The following is a 21,089-nucleotide window of genomic DNA, read 5'->3' on the forward strand; positions in this document are numbered from 1 at the left end:
AGATTTCCAAACATCTTCTTCAGAAGTAGATTATACTAGGAGGTCCTCTCCAGCCTTAGGATTCTGTTCACAGGAGGAAACAAAAATGATTCTCCTCTCTTGACCCCACTGTGACCATTTTCCTTTATCTACTTCAAGTAACAAAGTCTCCACTACACTGCTGATGCTTGTTTTTTAATCCTTTTCTTTTTCTCTACTGTGTTTCATAGAAAAAGTTCCCCACGGGTAAGAAATACATCACCTCCTCCTCCCTTTGTATTTCTCCAGAGTGTCTAGTCTGGGACTCTGAATGAAGTCCATAGTAATATCTGTATGCATGGCTAGACTAGGGTCCTTCAAAAAAAAGTGGGATTGAACCAGGAAAGGAACTCAATTAAGTAGAATCTCAAGACTTCCTCCATTAGATCTCACTTCCTTACAGACCAGTGCTTTGTTCCTGAATAGGATGGGGCATGGGAAAGGGGACAAAAGAAAGGAAAGTCTCTCAGACTTTACAAAAAAGAGGAAGAAAACTCGGGCACATGTGTTCCAGTTTATTCCTTGCTCCTAGACAGCTTCCTAGTCTTTGTTACTGCCCCAACAATCTTCTCCACCAATTTCTTCTATGTCTCTTCCCTCTCAAGCCCAATCTAACTTCTCCCTGTACATTTAATTCTTTCATGTTGGCCTCCCTTTCCCAACTGCCATTTTCCCACCCTGGAATTCCCACTCCTGAAACAACTCAGTACCCATCCTTTCTTCTTACTTTCCTACTTTTCAACCCTCTGCTCTTCTCAAAGATTTCAAAAAAGTCTCTTAGCCTTTTGGAAAACACAATATATGAAGCTTTTCCCCTAATTTAAGGTGGGGAAAATACATTTGACTGTTCCAAAATGGGCAGCTGAGATGGAAAATGGAGTCAGATTTTTTAAATCCTATTATTTCGGACCTCCTCCACAACTATTCACCTTCTAGATCTGAGAATACAAAATGGAGGAAACAAATCCAATATGAGTAGCTCAGGAACACAAAGAAAATATATCCCTGGTCTTTTCTGTGAATCTTCAGAAGGCAGGAACCTCATTCTCTTGCCTCTGAATAGTATTGCAGAAGAATATTCTCAGAAAGAAAAATGTCTTTTAAGAGTCATAGAATCACAGAACATCAGAACTGGAAGAAACCTCAGAACTCACTTTGTATATCTGACCTGTTTCTGAACAAAAAAATCTTCTCTACAGAACATTTTGACAAATGATTATACTAGCATTTACTTAAGGCTTCCAGTGAGGGAGAATCCACTGCCTTTAGAGGTAGCCAATTCTAGAAAGTTCTAATTATTAGCAAGTTTTTTCCCTATATTTCCTAATACAAAGACCAAATTTGTCTCTTTCCAGTTTACATCTATTACTCTTAGTTCCAAAGGATAGGCAGGAGATGCAATGGTTGGAAAGGAAAATCCGAAGTCAGAAAGACTAATTTTCTTGAGTTCAAATCTGGTTTCAGAAACTTACTAGCTGTGTGACCCTGAACAAGCCACGCAACTGTGTTTGCCTCAGTTTCCTCATCTGTAAAAATGATCTGGAGAAGAAAATGGCAAACCACTCCAGTATCTTTACCAACAAAACCTCAAATGGGATCAAGAGTTGGACATGACTGAAAAATGACTAAAGAACCACAAACTCTCAGTTCTATCCTCTGACATCAAGAAGAATAAGCCTATTACCTTTTTTATATATACTTTTTGTTTTTAACTTATTTCCCCATCTATCTTCCTTCACACTTTTCCATCTTCCAATCAGTTATTTCATATAACAAAGATTTTTTTAGAAGAGGAAGAGAAAAATATTGATAAAATAAATCGATAAATCAAAAAAAAATAGCATCATATTAAAGGCAATTCAATAAACTTGGGATGGAAAGAGCCATTCCCATCCAGAGACAGAATTATGGAGATTGAATGTGTATCAAAATATAATATTTTCACCTTTCTGTTGTTCTTTATTTGTTTGCATTTTTTCTTTCTCATTTTGTTTTCCCTTTTGATTTGATTTTTCTTGCACAGCATGAAGAATATGGAGAGGGGTTTAGAAGAATTGCACATGTTTAATTCTATTGGATTACTTGCTGTCTAGGGAAGGGTAAAGGAAAGAGAAAGAAAAATTCAGAACACAAAATTTGCAAAGGTGAATGCTGAAAATTATCTTTGTATGTATTTGGAAAAATAAAATACTTGTTAAGGGACAGGTCAATTCTGCTAGAACCTCCACAGCTGTGGATCATAGCATCTGAAGGAGTTGCAGGGCAGCCTTTGCTGACACAGGTGTTGCAGACTGGGAATAAGATAAATTGGAGGCAGAGAGAAGAGGAGAGAGGTCAAACAATACAATGGCTTCTCAATCAGAGAGGTCAGAGAACAGTGACTGCCTCTCAGTTTCCTTGTATCATCCCCTCACAAAAAGAGATCCATTCTGGGTTGGATCTCCAGCAGCCACTGTCAGGTGGCCCCCGTGTATTCCAATAATACTATTTTTAAAAAGAATTTTAAAAGCATCATATATGCAATAATACACACCCTTGAATTTTGTTGCATTAGATAGAGTCAGACCAACATTCTAGCCTATCAAGATCTTTGTGGATCCTGATCCTGTCATCTGATGTCACAGCAATCCCTCCTGGATTTATGTTACCTGCAAATTTCCTAGGTATCTCACCAATGCCTTTATCTAAGTCATTGATTAAAATGTTAATTAGCACCATGCTGACACAGAATTCTGGGTTATGCCACTAAAGACTTCCTTTCGATAAATGTTTGCCTTGCATAATTATTTTCATACCCATATACCCAGGATCACATAAAAATTTCTTGGGCTAAAAGGGGTTGTAAGTGCAAAAAGTTTAAGAACATCTGATCCAGCCTCACTCCTTTCCCACAAAACAGGCTATTGACAACATTCTAATGACCCTGTTGAAAAAGGAAGTGATATTTATTTGGCTTCACTTTTCTACATATTCACTAATAATTGTTTGTTTGTTTGTTTGTTTTAGTTCAAATCATTAGTGTAGGGAACTCCAGAGATAGAAATGTCCTCCATAGAGGAAGAATATTAAGTCATCTCTAACACCCAGTGTTTTGGGGTTGTTGGGCTTTTTTGATAATGAAATCTATCACAATTTTTAAATTATATTTAGGTATTACAAAAAAGGATAAATCCCACTTCTTTAAAGTACACAATACAAAATGAAAGCACCTCATTCTAACATATAGTTCTGAAAAATTGCCTGGAGCATTGAAAAGAAATTTACTAACTTGCTTATGGTTCCATAACTAGTATATGTCAGAGGTAAGATGAGAATAGAATTCTTCCTAATTCTTTAGTTAGCTCTCTATTCATCATATCACAAAACCCATACAGGAAAAACCCAAAGCATAAAAATGTCTATTGTCCATACTATGATTGGCCTATAACAACCCAATCCCAGAGGACAATGGAGAGATGTGTAGTAGGCATATAAATAGGCTGCAGCACATTTTTAATTGATAATCAGTCTAAAAGTGAAATCAGTGGGGAAATGTTTAATCAGAAAAGACTGTTCTAGTCATGCAGGCAGTGAGGGACAACATAGGTGCTGCACTGTCACTGATTAAATGCAAAAAAGCCAAGAGGAAATTCTCTAGTACAGGGATCCTCAAACTTTTTAAATAGGGGGCCAGTTCACTGTCCCTCAGACTATTGGAAGGCACGACTGTAGTAAAAACAAAAACTTTGTTTTGTGGGGCTTTAAATAAAGAAACTTCATAGCCCTGGGTGAGAGGGATAATGTCCTTAGCTGCCGCATCTGGCCCGCGGGCCATAGTTTGAGGAACCCTGCTCTAGTACATTCAGTGGATTTTCTGTGTAGGATCAGTGGAAGGAAGTACATGGACAAGAAGTGCACAAGATTAATAGACATGGACAGGTTGTGACATTCACTGATATAAACACTGTTCATTCTAATGAAATAAAATTCATTGAGCTATATAAGGATAAGGACTGAACTTGTGATTTCACTGGCATGGGGAACTTCAAAGTGAAGGAATATCTTCAACCAATGTGGATCAGTACATTTTCTGTAATTTTATAGGATAGAGAATTTAACAGAGCACTGAGAGTACAAGTGACTTGCTAAGAGTCACTACAATGTGTCACAGGTAAAATGTGAACCCAAATTTTTCTGACTCTGAGGCCAGCTCTTTCTCCACTGCGTCACGCTCCCTCTTCAGTTCACTGAAGTGTGTGTACATAAGATAAAACTATCTTCAGATAAGTAAAGTCCACAATTTAATCATAAACTGAAACTATCTTGAAAGAAAGAAAATCCACGATTTGACTTAGCAATTAATGTGTTTGAAGTTCTTCCATTTTGAACCACATGTCTTCCTAATACCTAATCTAAATTCAATAATACTGAAATTTAAACCTGTTCCCTCTTAATTTTTTCTTAGCAGGTCTTCCTTACATCAAAGGCTATGAAATCCAGTCAGCTTCTTTCAAGCCATAAAAAGAGTTTGAGGAGGGCCCCTTCAGTAGATAGCAAAATTTCCTGTCCCCCAAAAAGGTGTGTGATTATGTACAACCTAAGTCAGATCATTTGTTTTCACTTTGACTACGCTAGAGATAGATCTGAGGAAGAAGTGAAGGAGAAGAGTGAAGATCATGGAGGTGGGAAAAGAGAGCCCAAGTTGGGGAATAGAGGTCAAAAATTCAAAGTTACTTCTACAGCCAGCTAGTTAGTTGGGCATGACTGAGCAGCAGATGTCCTTAGTTCATCCCCAAAGAAGAGGCAGGGTGTGACTAGGCTGGATGGGCACTGCCAAGCCCCTGGCCCATCTGTCAGAACACAAGTGGTCACTAGTCCCCGGGGCTTGGAGAGCTTCTGTCTCTGGCTCCCACCCATCTCATCACAGAGCAGAACTCCAGAGACAGCTGCAGGTCCTATGGAGAAGTCACAAGCTCCATTCTGGAAGGAAACAAGGGACTAGGAGGCAAGGCCACTGAGGCAGCATTCTGGGGAGTAGGGGAGGTGGGAGAAGAGAAAGCATCTGTAATTTATTTTTAAATTAATTTGGATAATTATTAACATTTTCTCTCTCACCTTATTTAAAACAAAAATAAGCCAGATTCTGTTTTGTAGCATTTGCAAATTTCTGAGGTATAAATGTTCACATTGAAAATTTAACAAGTAGCTCTTGAAAGTTGTCAAGAGCTGGCTCCAGCACACTCCTGACTCTATTTCTAACCAGGGTGCTAAGGATTGGGCAACATATTCTAGAACTTTAGTGGCACTGTATCTGTATCACTTCCCTCTTGTTTCAGGTGTATTCATCATTCTAGATCATTTAAACAAACTACATATAGCTCTTCATGATTCCATGAAAGCTATAAGTTCCCCTCTGTCACGTCCTTATTTAGAACAAGCATCTTCAGGTCTTTCTATAGCTCTTTTATCTCAATTTGTCCTCATGCTTCAATTCCCCCCATTCTGTGTCTCAATCCATCTCCTTCCCTATGAGATTTTTTACCTATAAAATTTTTCATAAAGAGTTGAGATATATTAAAGTACTACCTCACTCTGAACTAGAAGCAAACATCCCTGTCAGTCCTCGATTCACTGGAACCAGAAACATCCTTCAACAAATGACTCTCTTGCCAACATTGTTCCTCTTTTATGAGCTCTAAATTTAATCACTGCAAATTGGGACCTCGAGAGAAGGAGGCTAGAATCAGTTTTCAGTGGTCTAATCCCTATGGATCCCCTAGCTTACTTTAATGGGGATCAGCTGGAGTAATAAACACCTCTAATGAAAGATTGAGGCAGGGAAAAAAGCTTCTTCTTCATGTATTCAACCCAAAGCAGTTTTGGCCTGTTACCTTAACATACTCATCTAGACTCTACACTTCTCTAGTTTTTCTTTCCCTGGAATATACATTTTCCCCTGTGTCTCTTTCTGATTAATTCCCTCCTGAACTATCATTTTGAGAAAGTTCTCAGACCTCCCACACTCAAACTACTCTTCTCCCTACCCCATTACCAACTTTGGGGATTTCTTCATTGGATATCTTCCCTCCAATCCCCCTCCTCAATCTTTCCAACTTCCTTTTATGTGTCCTTCTATTCTATTTGAATGTAAGCTCCTTGAGGGTAGGGAATTTGTTATTTGTTTTTAACTATATTCCCAGTGCTTAGCACAGTGTCTAGTATGTGCTTAATAAACACTTTTATTTCCCTAGGTTCCTGGAGGACTAAATCAATTTCTTCTAGTTAGGCATATTCAGGTTAAACCAAAAGACAGATATCCTAATTGTCAAGTTTGATGAGTGGACAGAGTACTAGACTTGAATTAGAAAATGTGAAACCCAGTTCTGACACTTATTAGATATAAACCTCCTACTCTGTAAATGAGAAAATTTGACTTAGTGACCTTTAAAATCTAGTTCTGAATCTAATATCCTCTGACCCTTTCCTGAATCTACTAAAAAATAAAGAATACATGATCGCTTTAGTATAATTTCATCAACTCACTTGATTCTCCTGATTTTTAAACTAGAAATCACTTCATGAACTTTACACTGGACACAAACTATATATAGGAAAATTCTTATTAATACAGTCACTAAAAATTGTCATGTCCTAGTAATATTAATAAGGGGAAGAGATTTTTGTATAGAGAAAGTTTATAATAGTTCAGTGCCATTACATGGAGGAGAAGGAGAAGAAGGAGGAGAAGGAAGAGGAGAATGATGATGATGAAGATGATTATGATGATGATGAAATGTTTTAAGCCAGATCCCAAATGGAGAAAATAATGAATCCATGAATTGGTTGCATTATTCAAATTATTACAGTATATTTCCACCAGGCTGGAACTAAACAACATATTTATATAAATATAATTTTGAATAGTGTAAATTCCTATATAGTACAGAGGGTGATTTTACCATGTGGCAAAAAATATTGCATTTATTTTTTTCTGACTCTAGAGAGCAGAGAGAGCAGAACTATGTAGAAGTGGCATATTTTAATTCAAGAAAGAAAACTTTTAAAATTAGGATTGTCAAAAAAAAATGGACTGGACTACTCTGTGAGTTAGCTCTTTTTCATTTAGAAGTAAGCAATTAAAATTTCTAAAATGCAACTAAAGAATCCTTAAGGATTCTTTATATGCATTTATACATATACATATTATATTTATATATACATATGTGCATATGTACATATGTACATGCATATGCATATATGCATACATTTATAAAACAGAAAAGAAGGTTAATGTACTGAATCTGAGTTCTTTAGAAATTACAAACTTTACAAAGCCAAAATAAGCACAAAAGAGAAATTATTGAAAATTAAAGAGAAAGGTATAATTTGGAAACCAAAAAGAAGACAGAAATAATAATCTAAGTGGAACAATGTACAAAGAGCTAAACTTATTTAAAGTCAGGAAGACCTGAGTTCAAATGTGACTTAGACATTCTCTAAGTAACTCATCTGTAAAATATGGATAATAATAGCACCTACTTTTCAGGGTTGTTGTGAAAATAAAATGAGATGTTTGTAAAATATTTTGCAATTCCTAAAGTACTATATACATTCCAGCACTTTTTTTAAACCATGGAATGGTTCTTTGAAAAAAGAAAGTTGACAAATCTTTAGCTAATTTTATTAAAAAGAAAAGAGCATAAAACCTACTATTAGCAAAATGAACAAAGTAAAACCACAAAGAAACTATAATAATAAAAACAATTATCAGAACATACTATGTGTAGTTATAAGCTAATAAAACTGATAGCACAAAAGAAAAAGAGGACAAGAAATATTCAAATTAACAGAATGTCAAAAAAAGAGATCTTAAATAACCCAGTTTGAGAAAAGGAAAGAGAACTAGGTATAAAGGAATTATAAAACACACAAACAAAAACTTGCTCCCAGTTCTGATGGTTTTACAGTTTAATACCATTACCATATATAAATTGTTTTCAAAAATTGAAAGAACAACAAAATAAAACAAGAGAGATATCTAGACAGTCAGAGAGATATTTGTGAAATGTTCGTGACAGCCTTTTTTATAGTGGCAAGGAACTGAAAACTAAGTGGATGCCCATCATTTGGGGAATAGCTGTATAAGTATATGGTATATGTTTTTGGAATATTATTATTCTATAATAAATGATGAGCAGGCTAATTTCAGAAAGGCCTGGAAAGATTTACGTGGACTGATGCTAAGTGAAGTGAGTAGGACCAAGAAAACATTGTACACAACAAGATTATATGATGATCAAATGTGGTAGATGTGGCTCTTTTCAACAATGAAGTGATTCAAACCAATTTTAATAGACTTGTGATGGAGAGAGTCATCTGCATCCAGAAAGAGAGCTATGGGGACTGAATGTGGATACCAACATAGTATTTTCACTTTCGTTGTTGTTGTTGGCTTGCTTGTTTTTTCTTTCTTGTTCTTTTTTTTTCCTTTTGATCTGATTTTTCTTGTGCAGCATGATAAATGTGGAAATATAGTTAGAAAATTGCACAAGTTTAACCTATATTAGATTGCTTGCTGTCTAGGGAAAAATAGAAAATTTTGGAACACAAAGTTTTGCAAAGGTGAATGTTGAAAACCATCTTTGCATGTTATTTTGAAAAAATTTTTTTAAAACTTAAGAAAATAAAAAGAAACATATTTATGAAATTCTATCTGAAGCCAGAAAATAGAATAATCATTTTTGGATAGTTTTCTCTCTCACCAGGAATTATTCCAATTCCAGGGTGGGATAATTCTCTTGGACTGGAAACATATGTCATTGGAAATGAAGTCTATCTCAGTTCAGCTTCTTATAAACTTCTCCCATCATATCCATCCCTAGACTAGAAGGTTGGAGATTCCTTTCCAGTTATAGAGCTTTGTTCCCATGCTCTCTAAGTTTTCTTCAGAAACTAAGTTAAGGATTCTAGGACCAAGATGACAGTCACTAAATCAGGCCAAAAGAAGATCCCCAAAGTCACAGGGATAGGAAAGGAAACAGAGATTTCAAGAGGAAAGGGCTTTAGAGGTAATCTAGTTCAAACTCTTCAATGAACAGATGAGGAAACTGAGAATGGTTATGTGACATGATGAAGGAAATACTAGTTAAGTAAGTAACAAAGCCAAGATTTAGTCCCCAATTTGCTAACTAAAAGGCTAGTGTTCTTCACAGTGAGGGAAGTATTTGAAGAGAGAGAGAAAAAAAAAACAGATAAAAAATACTAAACATTCAGGGTGAGAAATATTTTCCAGACAAGACGTGTTCATTTGCTTTGTTTAATTGGATATTTTTTGCTGCAATATTACTGTTGAGCAGTAGAGTGTGAATGAGGAGGGAGAGGAAAAGTAATTTGAGAGGTTATACTGATGGTATATATACATACACACACACACATATTATATATATATATATATATATATATATATAAAATCCAATTTTTTTAATAAAAAGAAAATAGAAAAACAGAAGGATAAAGCTATGGAAAGAAAGAATTTAGAAAATTAGTCACAGCAAACAGGAATCCTATGAAAGATGAGGAAACCTCTCTCCATTCTGTCCTACATGGAGTCAGCCCAGGATTGCAAAAAGATTGTTGAAATGAGTCAGGAGGTCTAATTTTAATTAATCTGCTTTATAACCTTAAGCCAATCACTTCCTCTCTACAAATTTTCTTCATCTACAATTGAGGATACTGGATAAGAAAACTTCTCCATTCTTTTCCAGTTCTAAATATTTGATTTACTTGGTGATTTCTAAAGCTGATTTTTCCAACTCTCTTTCTCCAACCTGTAATACCCTTTTCCCTTTTTTCTTTCATATACAAAGCAATCTCACTCTTCATCTTATCTCCTCCATGAAGCTTTTCAAACAATCCTGCCTTCTTATTCTCACCAGCTATTAGGTGACTAGCTCACAATGATGCCCACCTTCTCTCAATTCCTATAAAATTTTAGATCCATTTGGAATTTACCATAGATGATCTCACATTATTAGTTATTACAGGATGCTGTAAAATGAGGGTATTGAACCAAGTCTCATAACTTGGTCCCTTATAATCCTAGTTCACATACTGTTATCCTGGTTGGCATTAGAACTCAAATATAGGTTTTCTGTTTCCAAATCTAATGTTCTTGCCACTGTATCATAAAGCCTTCCTGATCAGAATATCCAGCCTAGAAAAATGACTGATTTTTTACCTCACCTAAGTTTTGCTCTTAGGCAAAAGATTTAGAAGAAAGGTGATGAGGAATAAGAGAAAAAAACTATTTGAAAGACTAAGGAATAGAGAAAGTAGAAGTGGTACGTGACAGAAAGGTAGAAGGAGAAGGCATTGGGAAAGAGTAGAAGGTAGGACAGCTTCCAAAAGAAGATCAGCTCTTTGGCACCTGGGTCAGCTTGCTCCCTACCACCACCTCCTAGTACCCCAACCCATCCACACACTAGTGAGTTCAGGACTATATTTATCTTATCCAAGCTGGCCATATTCTGCAATCCCTGCCTTGGCACTCACTCACTACAGAGTCTTGTAAGAAGAGAAGAAGAGTGGGAGAGGAGGGGATAAGCTAGTGTCTGGAGTCCTCTGAAGTCTGTGCACATGGAGGACAGGTGCAGTGGGTCTGAGATAGGTCAACAGAAACCACTGAAGTCTCCACCTCCCGGGCAGGCAAAGTGCCTGACCAACTGCAGAGATGAGAACTAAATGAGGGGGCAGAATCAAAGAGGCCTGGGGGAAGGGAAGGAGAAAGCTTACACCACCAACTTTACACGCACAAGAAACCTGCCTTTTCCATTCCTATTCCCCATCTCTCTTCTTTCATTCCTTATTTTATTTCTTCCACTTCCATTTCCCTACTTCCCCACCATTCCCTTGTCTTTTTTTCTTCTTTCTCCCATACCTACCTGAAGTTTGGTGAATTTAGAACCTTATTCTTAAGCATTAGAAAATCTGAATTTAAGTCCTGACTCTGATTCTTACTACTTATTAAACCCTTAGTAAACTTTCTTGATTGAATATTAATTTTTTTATCTGCAAAATGGAGGTGATACAAATTCTTATATTCACAAGATAGCTGGGGAAAATGTAGTTTGCAAATTTTAGAAAGCTATGGCATTCTAAACTGCTATTGCTACTAGTACTAGTACTACTACTTATCACCACCACCACTACCACTACTACTGCCCTTACTATTAGTAGTAGTACTATTACTACCACTCTTCCTTCTCCTTTTTCTTCTTTTTCCAAGGCTTAGACGTCCCTCCTTCATCTTTCAGAATTACTGAATTTCAATTGAATGAATGGAACCATGAAAGCCATTGAGTCCAAACTCAAATGGGAAAAAGAATTCCTCTAATACATTGATTGGTGGGTTATATAGCCTTTTCTCTCACCTCCTACAACTTCCTTAAGCAATTATTCCACTTTGAAATAGCTCTGTTAGCAAGTTTTTCTGTTAAATCAACTCTAAATTTCTCTCTTTGCAATTTTTACCCATTGTTCTTGGTTCTGCCCTCTGGGTCTAAATAGAACACAACCCTTCAAACATTAGTAGACAGTTACTACACCCCACTTCTTGTCCCCAAGATTTTTTTCCTCCAAATTAAACATTCGTATTTTCTTCAAATAATTCCCATAAAGCTTGATTTTGAGCTTCACTGTTCTGGTAGCCTTCCTCAGGATAATTTCTAATTTATCAATTTGCTTCTCTCGAGGTGGTTTCCAAAACCAAACACAACACTACAGACAAAGTCTTGCCAGGGAAAAATACAGAGCAGTCCTATTTTTCTCTAGTCCTGGACTCTATGACTTATTGTAGTCTAAGAATATATGAACTTGAAGAGGGTTATAATCACATTTTTGCCTCATGGATTTCACAATCCACTAAACCCCCAGATCATTTTAAGACAAACTGTTAATCTATGTTATACTTGTGGAAACAATTTTTTGGACCCAAGTATAAGACTTTACATTTATCCTAATAAATTTTATCACATTAGAGTCAGACCAACATGACGGCCTATCAAGATAATTTTGAACACTAATTCCTGTCATTATATGTGATAGAAATCCCTTAAGTTTTGGCCATCCACAAAACTGATAATGTCATCTATGCCTTTATCCAACTCATTCACAAAAATGTTTAACAGCACACTGGTCCAGCTGGATTACTCTACTAGAGACTTCTATTCAAGTTAACATCAAATTATTAACTCAGTGACTATTCTCTGGGTTTGCTCATTTAACTAGTTTAAAATGAACTGTTTCTGACTCATATCTTTTCTTATTGCCCACAAGATTGCTTTGCTAGAATCAAGGTATCAAGAGTATTCCTTTGATCTACCAGTCTAGTGACTCTGTCAAAAAGGAAATAGAGTTTGTCTGACATGATTTGTTTTTGATGGAAAGCATCCATTGTAATTATCTTCTCATTTGCTGGGTGTTCACTAGGAAGACTAGATGACTGCTAAGGTTCCATTCAGTTCTAAATTCTATGATCCTTTGATCCCTTTAATGACATCTTTGTCCTCCAGTTATTTCAACATAGATATACATATACACCCAGACTCATCAAAAGAAGTTACATATTCTTTAACTACCTTCTATTAATCTTAGTTTTCAACCTTCTATTAGAAATTTTGTTTTGCCCTTTCTGGTTTAAAAAGTATTTTCTTCCACAGAAGAAACAGAAGCAAAATAAAAATTGAGCATCCCCGCCTACAGCCATAACTTATTATCTACCCTAAATAGTGCTATCCCTTCGTTGGTCCTTCTCTTTTCTGTAATAGAACTAAAGAAAACTCTTTTTATTGTCTGTAGGTTTCCTCATCAACCTCATGTAGATTTTAGAATTCCTTTTGTTTTCTTCCTCGTGTATGCATGTCTCTTAAAAATATGTTAGTCAGTGAATCTTCTATTCACTTACATCTATTTTTTTACAATTATTTTTCCTCTTCATTAGAACTCTTTTTGGGTCTCCAGAATTTTATTCTCTTTTGGGCTGACTTTCCTTGTGGAATATCATATCATGAGGTCCTGCTTATCTTTTTCTGAATTATTTGAGATGTGCTCTTCATAATTTGAGGGTGCAGATCAAGACTTTGCTCTGTTTTCCTTTACTTCTCTATTATAAATTCCAAGATGAAATTGTCTTTTCTCCCCACTCATTTTCATTCCAGCAACAATTTATTGGAGTCCTTGCTGGGATGTTAATTAGAATCAGAATCTTCACTGGTTTCTTTACCTTTAAAAGGAAGAAATTGTGGCTAAAGAAAATCAATAAATGATTGAGGCAGGAACACAGCTCAGGTAGATGTCCAAAAAATTGAAGTTTCTATCACTGTTTTACCATACCAAACTTGTGATGTTTCCTAAACTCTTTATCTATTTCTTCCTTGTATTAAATGATATAAAATTAACAACATTGCTTGTTTTTCCATCTTTGAGTCTCAGGGAAATGGCTGATGGCTTGACAAACTACAAACAACACTACCATTTTCTGTCTTTAGTCTTTCTTTTCTCTAATCAATTTTGCATACCACTTCCAGATTAGACCAATATGTTAAGGACTTACAGTTTTTTTGTTGTTGGTATGGAACTCCTGCTATGGATATTCTCTCCATTAACACAAATCTCAACCTGTATTTAAGTTATATTCTTTGAGAGTAGCCTGAAGTTTAAAAAGGTTAAAGTGACCCATGGTGACATGGATAACAAATGTTAGAAGAGGGACTCTAACTGAGGTCTTCTTGGTTCTGACTCCTGCACTGATTCTGCTGGGTTAATTTTTCCAAAACCCTTCTTTCACTCTATGTACCAGGGAACTAAGGCTACAAATGAAATAATCCTTATTTACTAAATGTCTGGTTACTTTGAAAAGCAGTTTTCTGCCTCTGTCCTTTTGCTAGTATGGTCTCCTCTCCTGGAAGTCTCTTTCCTCTCCCATTTACTTATTCAGAGTCTATTTTTCAAATAAAAAATAGCTAAAATTCCATTTCCCTCATTGAAATCTCCTTGAGCACTATAGCCCACAATGACTTCTCCTTTCTCTGAATTCCTATGACATTTTTAATCTGTACCCACACAATTAAACACTTTATAAAATCCTGTTCTTGTTCTCAAAGAGATTCATGTGCATATGACATTCTGACCACTAGACTGTGTTCGAGGGCAGTGTGAACTGGTAAAAACTGGTTTGACTGGTACAGCCCCAACCTCCAAGGTATTTCTATGCTAACGCTCAATTGACTTGAAGACAGGGCAGTTCCCTCATTTCCCAGTCATATATTTTCTGTGGCATAGTTACTTTAGTTTCCCAAATCCCTACCCCACATTCCTCATTCTTTATTTCAGAAATACCATGATTGCAGTGGTCTAGACTTGTGTTAAACTCAAACAAAAATAGGGACCTCTAAAGCATACATAGGAATATCCAAAGGCTGAATGTTAATATTAGTACTATCTACTAAAATAATATGTATTTAATATCATTGACAAAAGTAAAGAATATTATTAATTATATTTTCTAATATACTATAAGGATTATGTAATTAATATATAATTATAATTTCATTTATAATTATACCTTAATATGATCATAATAAAATATTAACACACAATTATCTACTGTATTTTTACTTATTTTGTTAAACATTTCCAAAGTACGTCTTAATCTGGTTCAGAATATGCTCAAAAGTATTGTAGGTCACATGTGGTTCTAGAGCTGCATGTTTGACACCCCACTCTCTGCCCCATGGATAATAGGGCAATGTGCTATTAGTGCTATGTCAGCTCTTTGTCTAAAACTCTATATAAGTTTGAGCTCTGAATAGCTTGGGACCTAGGATTAAAAGTGTATAGTTTGTTGCCTATCCAAACCACTAGCTTGCCCACAGATCAAACAGACAATATGAGAAGAAAGAAGCATTCCTCTATGCAGATCCCCAGACAGACATTTGTCTATTTGTCACCATCCCATAATTGCTATCCCCATGTGATGATATTGTTATTAAGACATAATTCTCCCTTTTGTCTTACAGACAGGGACCATGATAGCATATTTTCATTTAAACATTTCTTCATCATGCCTGATTTTTTTTTCTCTCTCAAACCTTTCTCCATTTGCTCATGATGTCTTCTCTACCTTGAACACACTTCCCCATATCTATCCATGAAATACCTATTTTTCAAAAACCAGATCAATGATTCTTCAATATAATCTTCTTTGATTACCCCAGGCCACAATGATCTTCCCTTCCTTTTATTCCTAGATCCTTATACTCTATGTTATTCATATGCCATTTATCATATATTATTTTGTATTAGGAAAAGTTGAATATATGTCTTCTCTGCCTGACTTCTTTAAAACTCAATTTAAATACCACCTTCTTTCTTGATCCTCCAGGTTAATAATAACTTCTTATAGAACTATGTTTTGTAATTGATTTAATTTTCCTTGTAATATTGTGTATTATAACTATCTATATTTGCATCTTATTCTCCCCTAATAAAAGATAAGCCCCTTGAGGGTAAGGGCAACGTTTTTTAAACTAATTTTGCATCCTTTCCAGGGTTGAGTATAAAGTAAACAATGTTTCATACAGAGTAAGTATTTTTAAAATGTTATTCATCACCAATATCAGTTCCAGCCCCATCTCTAGCTCCTTACCATACATCTTGCCCTCATCTGATAAGATGATCTTGCGCCTGCCACATGGCGGGTAGATGGCGAGGGCTTCTTGGAAGCTCTGCTCAATGTCAGGGCTCCACACGCCCTCTGCATCATTGTCGATGGGTTTGTCCAAAGCCTCGCTGCCCTCGGAGACGTTGCTCCCCTCAGGGGAGGTGGGAGAGCTCCACTCGTTGGAGGTAATGGTGCCGGCTAGGCCCTCCAAGGCTCCGCTTGGAGAAGGACCCGTTGGACCTGCTGGGATGGAGACCAAAGTGTTGGGATGACAGGAAAAGGGTAATAAGTCTTTATATGTATAAGAAAGGGGGAACAATGTATCAACTTTAGGATGGTATATATAAGAGGGTATACATAGAAACTATCTATCAACCAAATAACTTGATCTTCTTGGGAGAAAATTGGGAGAATAGCCAAACATTGTGTAATGAGGGATAAAGAAAAAGAAGGATCAAAAAAAAAAAAAAGAAAAGAAAAAGAAAGAGTTAACAGAGAAAAGAGATGAAAAGTGAGGGAAACTGGATCTCAGGGTAGAAAGAAAGAGGATGGGAAATAAAGATCAAAGGCAAAGAACAGAACAAACAATACGTTCTAAAAAAAAAACTGTAAATTATATTAAAATGTTATCCTCTTTTCCTCATTGAGTTTTCAGCCATAAAACTTTTTGTAATAGGACTATATATTAAACATTGGTAGGTTTTCCCAAACAGGTGGCCATGAAAGTAAGGCTTTCTGATTCAGCAAGAGCCTTAAAAATGCTTTATATTCTAATCCTGCCCCTGCCACTAACTAGCTGTGTATATTGAAACAATCTCTTATAGACTGCTTAGCAAATCCTCCAAAACATTAATCACTATCTATACAATTATAGATAAATGGCTATCAACCTCTGCTTCCAAAATTCCAGTAAGAAAGGACCCAAATTTCTCTGTCTAATTTGGATACCAGTGTTTTGGTGAACAGTAACAAGTAACTAAAGCATTAGACTATATATTATATTGTTAGATATTACATATTGCCTCCAGTCTCTCCATCAACCCCTAGTGTCTACCTGCTTCATCAATTGAATATATCTACAACATAGACTTAGTAATTAATTTTGGAAATTCTAGTAGACCCCTGTGTGTCAGGATAAAATATTTTTATTTTTATGGTGATAGACTGTTTTATTTACTTATATTTCTCTTATCCCTTAGCAGGAAGAGAAGTTAGTTAGCTATGTGATTCTATAGTGGGCTTTCTGATTGCCTCAGAGTCAATCTGGAGAAAGGAGAACTGAGTTTCATAGGTTCTACCCAGGATAAATTTCCAAATAGGTTATCTTCTGGTATGATAAGAGAATCTGAAAGGGGCAATCAGGGGCTTTGGAACTGAAAATCATGGAAGGTCAAACTAAATGTGGGAAATGTTATTTTAAAATACTAATCAATCAGAGATGAATGATTTTCCTTTAAGTACAGATATAATTACTTTATCCTGCACATGATTTCTGAATTTATATTTTCTTTCTTTTTCTTAAAAAAATTATTAAAAGAAAAGAAAAGAAAGTCTAAAAATATGACATAGTGGTGACAAAGTTCTATCCTGGATCCTATTCCAGGTTCCACCCAGGGAACAGAACTTCAGCCCCAAAGGCACACATGCAGTTAACACAGTCATGCAAATTAGGACAGGTCCCTGAACTGGAAGAAAGTCAACTAAGTGACCTTTTGCTTAAATTTTCTTGGGACTTTTATTGAAAGGGAAACTTGGAAAGTGAGGAAAAGGAATTGAACATATTTGCTGTAATAAGATCTCTTTGTAAGTCCTCTGAACCAAGTACACCATTTGAAAAACTCATCTCAGAACCCCATGAAAAGCTCCTGTGCCAATCCCTCCCCTACTTTTACATACTCTCTTTCTCTCCAAAAGTATATGTATAGGAAAGGAAAGGAGAGTGTAATATTCCTCTGGTTATGCATACAACCAGCCAGCCAATTGTAGTAGTAGTAGTATTGTGCACAAGGCTCTACAAAGTCTAATTACCTGATTCCTCTGACCCTTATTTTACATACCCCAATCCTGAAGAATTGGGGGAGGGGAGTCGGTGTACTGGGAATATAACTAACCGTCATTAATCCTTTTCTGCAAATCACCCTGTGTGTCAGGATAAAATATTTTGATTTTTATGGTGATAGAAAGAGTTTTATTTAGTTATGTTTTCTTACTTATCCCTTAGCAGGAAGAGAAGTTAGTTAGCTAAGTTATTCTATAGTGGGCTTTCTGATTGCCTCAGAGTCAATCTGGAGAAAGGAGAAATGAGTTTCATAGATCATACCCAGGATAAATTTCCAAATAGGTTATCTTCTGGCATGATAAGAGAGTCTGAAAGGGGCAGTAGGAATGCAGCTACACAAAGAGGGTTCAGGGATGTCTGGCTAGCCCCTCGATTTCAGTGAGGCAGCATGGTGTAGCAGATAAGGCACCAAATATGGAACTGGAAAGAACTGTCTCACAAGCTGTGCAAACCTGGTCAAATCCATTAACTTCTGCGGGCCTCAGTCTACTCACTTGTAAAAGGAGGGAAAGGGTAGGATGGTTTCCAAGATCCTTTCTAACTCTAATTTTATGATGGTATGACCGTCTATGGCCCCACTAGTTAAATTTCACAAGGACTTATCCTTTGTGTCCACTATTCCAGGAAAAAGTAGGGCAGCAGGTCACCCAAGGCCCTGGGATCTATGATCAAATGGAGCTACTCCCAGTCTTCTCATCAGCCAAGGTTCACTGGGGAGTAGCCTTAGTCCTACTCAGCCTGATCCCAATCATTTGATAGCCTCTCCCTTGATTAGTTCCCAGAAGCCCAGCTCCCACTCTCTCCATGTGGCAAATCTGCAGAGGAGTCATTGCGTGGTAGGCCACGTTAGAAGCACATGGTGTAAGCTGACACTTCCCTCCCACCCCCTCCCTCCAAGACTCTTCACCCCATCTCGCCCCTTAAGAGAGGCTGTGTCTGTTTGTTTGTTTTTTCCCTCACAAGTATTACACTTTATCCAGCGATCTGTGCCTGCCAGAAAATAGAATGTGAGGTGGGAACAGATGGCATTATTAAGCCTAGGATGTAAAACACTACCACTTAAAAGAAGCAGGACAAAAATGCTCCCCATCTGGAGTCATGATCCCAGGGATCTCCACTCCCAGTTCCATTTATTGTCATTCTGAAGTCATCCCTAATTCTGGTAATTACTCAAGATAATTAAGATAACAGCAATCCAGAACTGACATGGTTTATTAAGATAAACACTAATAACCATAAGCTTTCTTTAAAAGGATCTTTTCTTCAAAGATGTCCAATGCTTTTTGTTGTCTTGAATCATAGAACAATACTACCAGCATTGATATGCTTAATAGACAAACACTTTCGTTTTAAAGATAAGGAAACTGAGCTTTTATGAAGTTAAGTGTTTGGCCTAAGGTCAAATAGATATACAGTCTTTCATTGAATACCTCTGGAGACCAGGTTTCTATACCTCCTAAGGCAGTCCAATCCACTTTGGAACAGTTCTATTTTTTATATTGATTTAAAATCTGCATCTTTGTAACATATGTCTTTTGTTCCTAGTTCTGATTTGTGATTTAGATTTTTTAAAATTATATTCCCAGATCTTTTAAATTATCAATTATATATAATATAAATATTGTATATATTACATATATTTATACAATCTGCATTGTAACTGTATCCTTGAACTTACATTCTACTGGATATTTATGAAGGAGGAGATAGAATGTTTAGACCAAGCAGAAAGAGAAAATCTTAAAACTCTTTCTACATGCTAGGTCTTCAGATCCTTTAAGATAGGACTATTATACTCTCCTAACTTTTCTCTTCTACAGCCTATATATTCCCACTTCCTCAGGTGATCCTCCCACCATCTGACTTTGAGATCCCTCCATCATCTTGGGTAACCCTCCTCTGGATGTCCAGCAACTTTCTATTTCCCCCATCATTCATAAATATCCAGTAGAATGTAAGCTCAGAGATATAGGTTCAATATAGATGATGTAAATATACATGTAATATATACAATATTTATATTTATTATGTATAATTGATAACCATCTATTTTTTAAAATCTAAATCATAAATCAGGAGCTGAAAAGGAACTCAGAGGCCATCTACTCCAAATTCCACATTTTTAATAGGATGAAATTAAGGCATAATATCACATAGGCAGTTACATCAGGAATCAATTCCTTGTGAGCAAAGACTTGTGTATTTGTATCATTATGCTTGGCATATAATAGAAGGAATGATTGTTGATTTACTGATGAAATTGATTTTTGACAATTCAAATCTAAGATTTTTCATTTATTCCTATTATATGTCATCTTATTAGATTCCATGCAACCTTCTATCAAGTTCTTTTTTGTAACCTAAATCTTTCATTCACTACAATGACAATCCTTCTTAGTTTTATATCAGTCAGAAACTTGGTAAAACATATCACCTATGCTTTCATTCACATGAAAGTCATTGATAGAATAGACTCTTGTCAAATGCTTTGCTAAATCATGAGAAAGCTATTTCTAAAATATTCTTCTTTATCAATCCAGTAAATCTGTCAAAAACAGAAATTAGGTTAATCTAGTATCACCTATTATTAATGATGACAAGCTGGTTCTTTGTGATCACTATTCCCTTTACTAGATATTTAGTTAACTATTCCTTTAATATATTTTAACATTTTCCCAGGAATTGAAGTCAAGTTTACTGAACTATAATTTACAAGTTCCCATTTTAAAAGATTTGGGAAGTTTATGCTTCTCCAGTCCTGCATTCTCCATGTTGTTCTCCAGAATCTTTCTGAGACTGCATCATATTTGCAATTATTTCAGTATCCAGGAATATTGTTGAATTATAGTTCATGACATGCACTCATCAAAGCCAGTGAGGTACTCTTATTTATTATCTCCTTAGTTATCTTGGGTTTAAGCTCTCTGTTAAATCATTTTTGTTCTTCCATTTTTAGTCGAGTTAGCTCTCCTCCACCAAGGAAACAAGCAAAACAAGATTTGAAATCGTCTACTTTATAGCATATCTTATCATTGTCATCCCATCCCTAAGCAATTATCCTATTCCTTCTTTGGTCCTCTTTTCTCCAATATATGTTTAATTTTTTAAAAAACCAAATGCTTTTTGTTGTCCTGAAGTGTCTCTACTAGAGTCAGTTCATTCTGAGACAGCAGTCCTCATACCTTTCTCACAAGACCATAATACCTATTTTTATTCAACCTTCATTAAATTGACTTTGTTTCCATCATCTATACAGGTCTTTTAAAAAAATCTAATTGGTTAAATACTTCTCTATTCATCCACATTGATCTTTTT

General features: G+C 35.9%; 1 protein-coding gene across 3 annotated transcripts in view; it reads right to left on the reverse strand.

Annotated features, from left to right (window-relative positions):
• TEAD4 (TEA domain transcription factor 4) overlaps positions 1-21,089 on the reverse strand; it is a 77,899-nt gene that overhangs the window by 31,431 nt on the left and 25,379 nt on the right. For all 3 annotated transcript variants that reach the window (XM_023504615.2, XM_012550792.3, XM_031939309.1), the window contains exon 2: positions 15,701-15,958. In XM_023504615.2, the coding sequence (XP_023360383.2) occupies positions 15,701-15,707 (7 nt within the window). In that variant the 5' untranslated portion in view covers positions 15,708-15,958. The remainder of the gene's footprint in view (positions 1-15,700; positions 15,959-21,089) is intronic.

Source organism: Sarcophilus harrisii, chromosome 5, assembly GCF_902635505.1.
Source record: "Sarcophilus harrisii chromosome 5, mSarHar1.11, whole genome shotgun sequence".
Classification (NCBI taxonomy): Eukaryota; Metazoa; Chordata; class Mammalia; order Dasyuromorphia; family Dasyuridae; genus Sarcophilus; species Sarcophilus harrisii.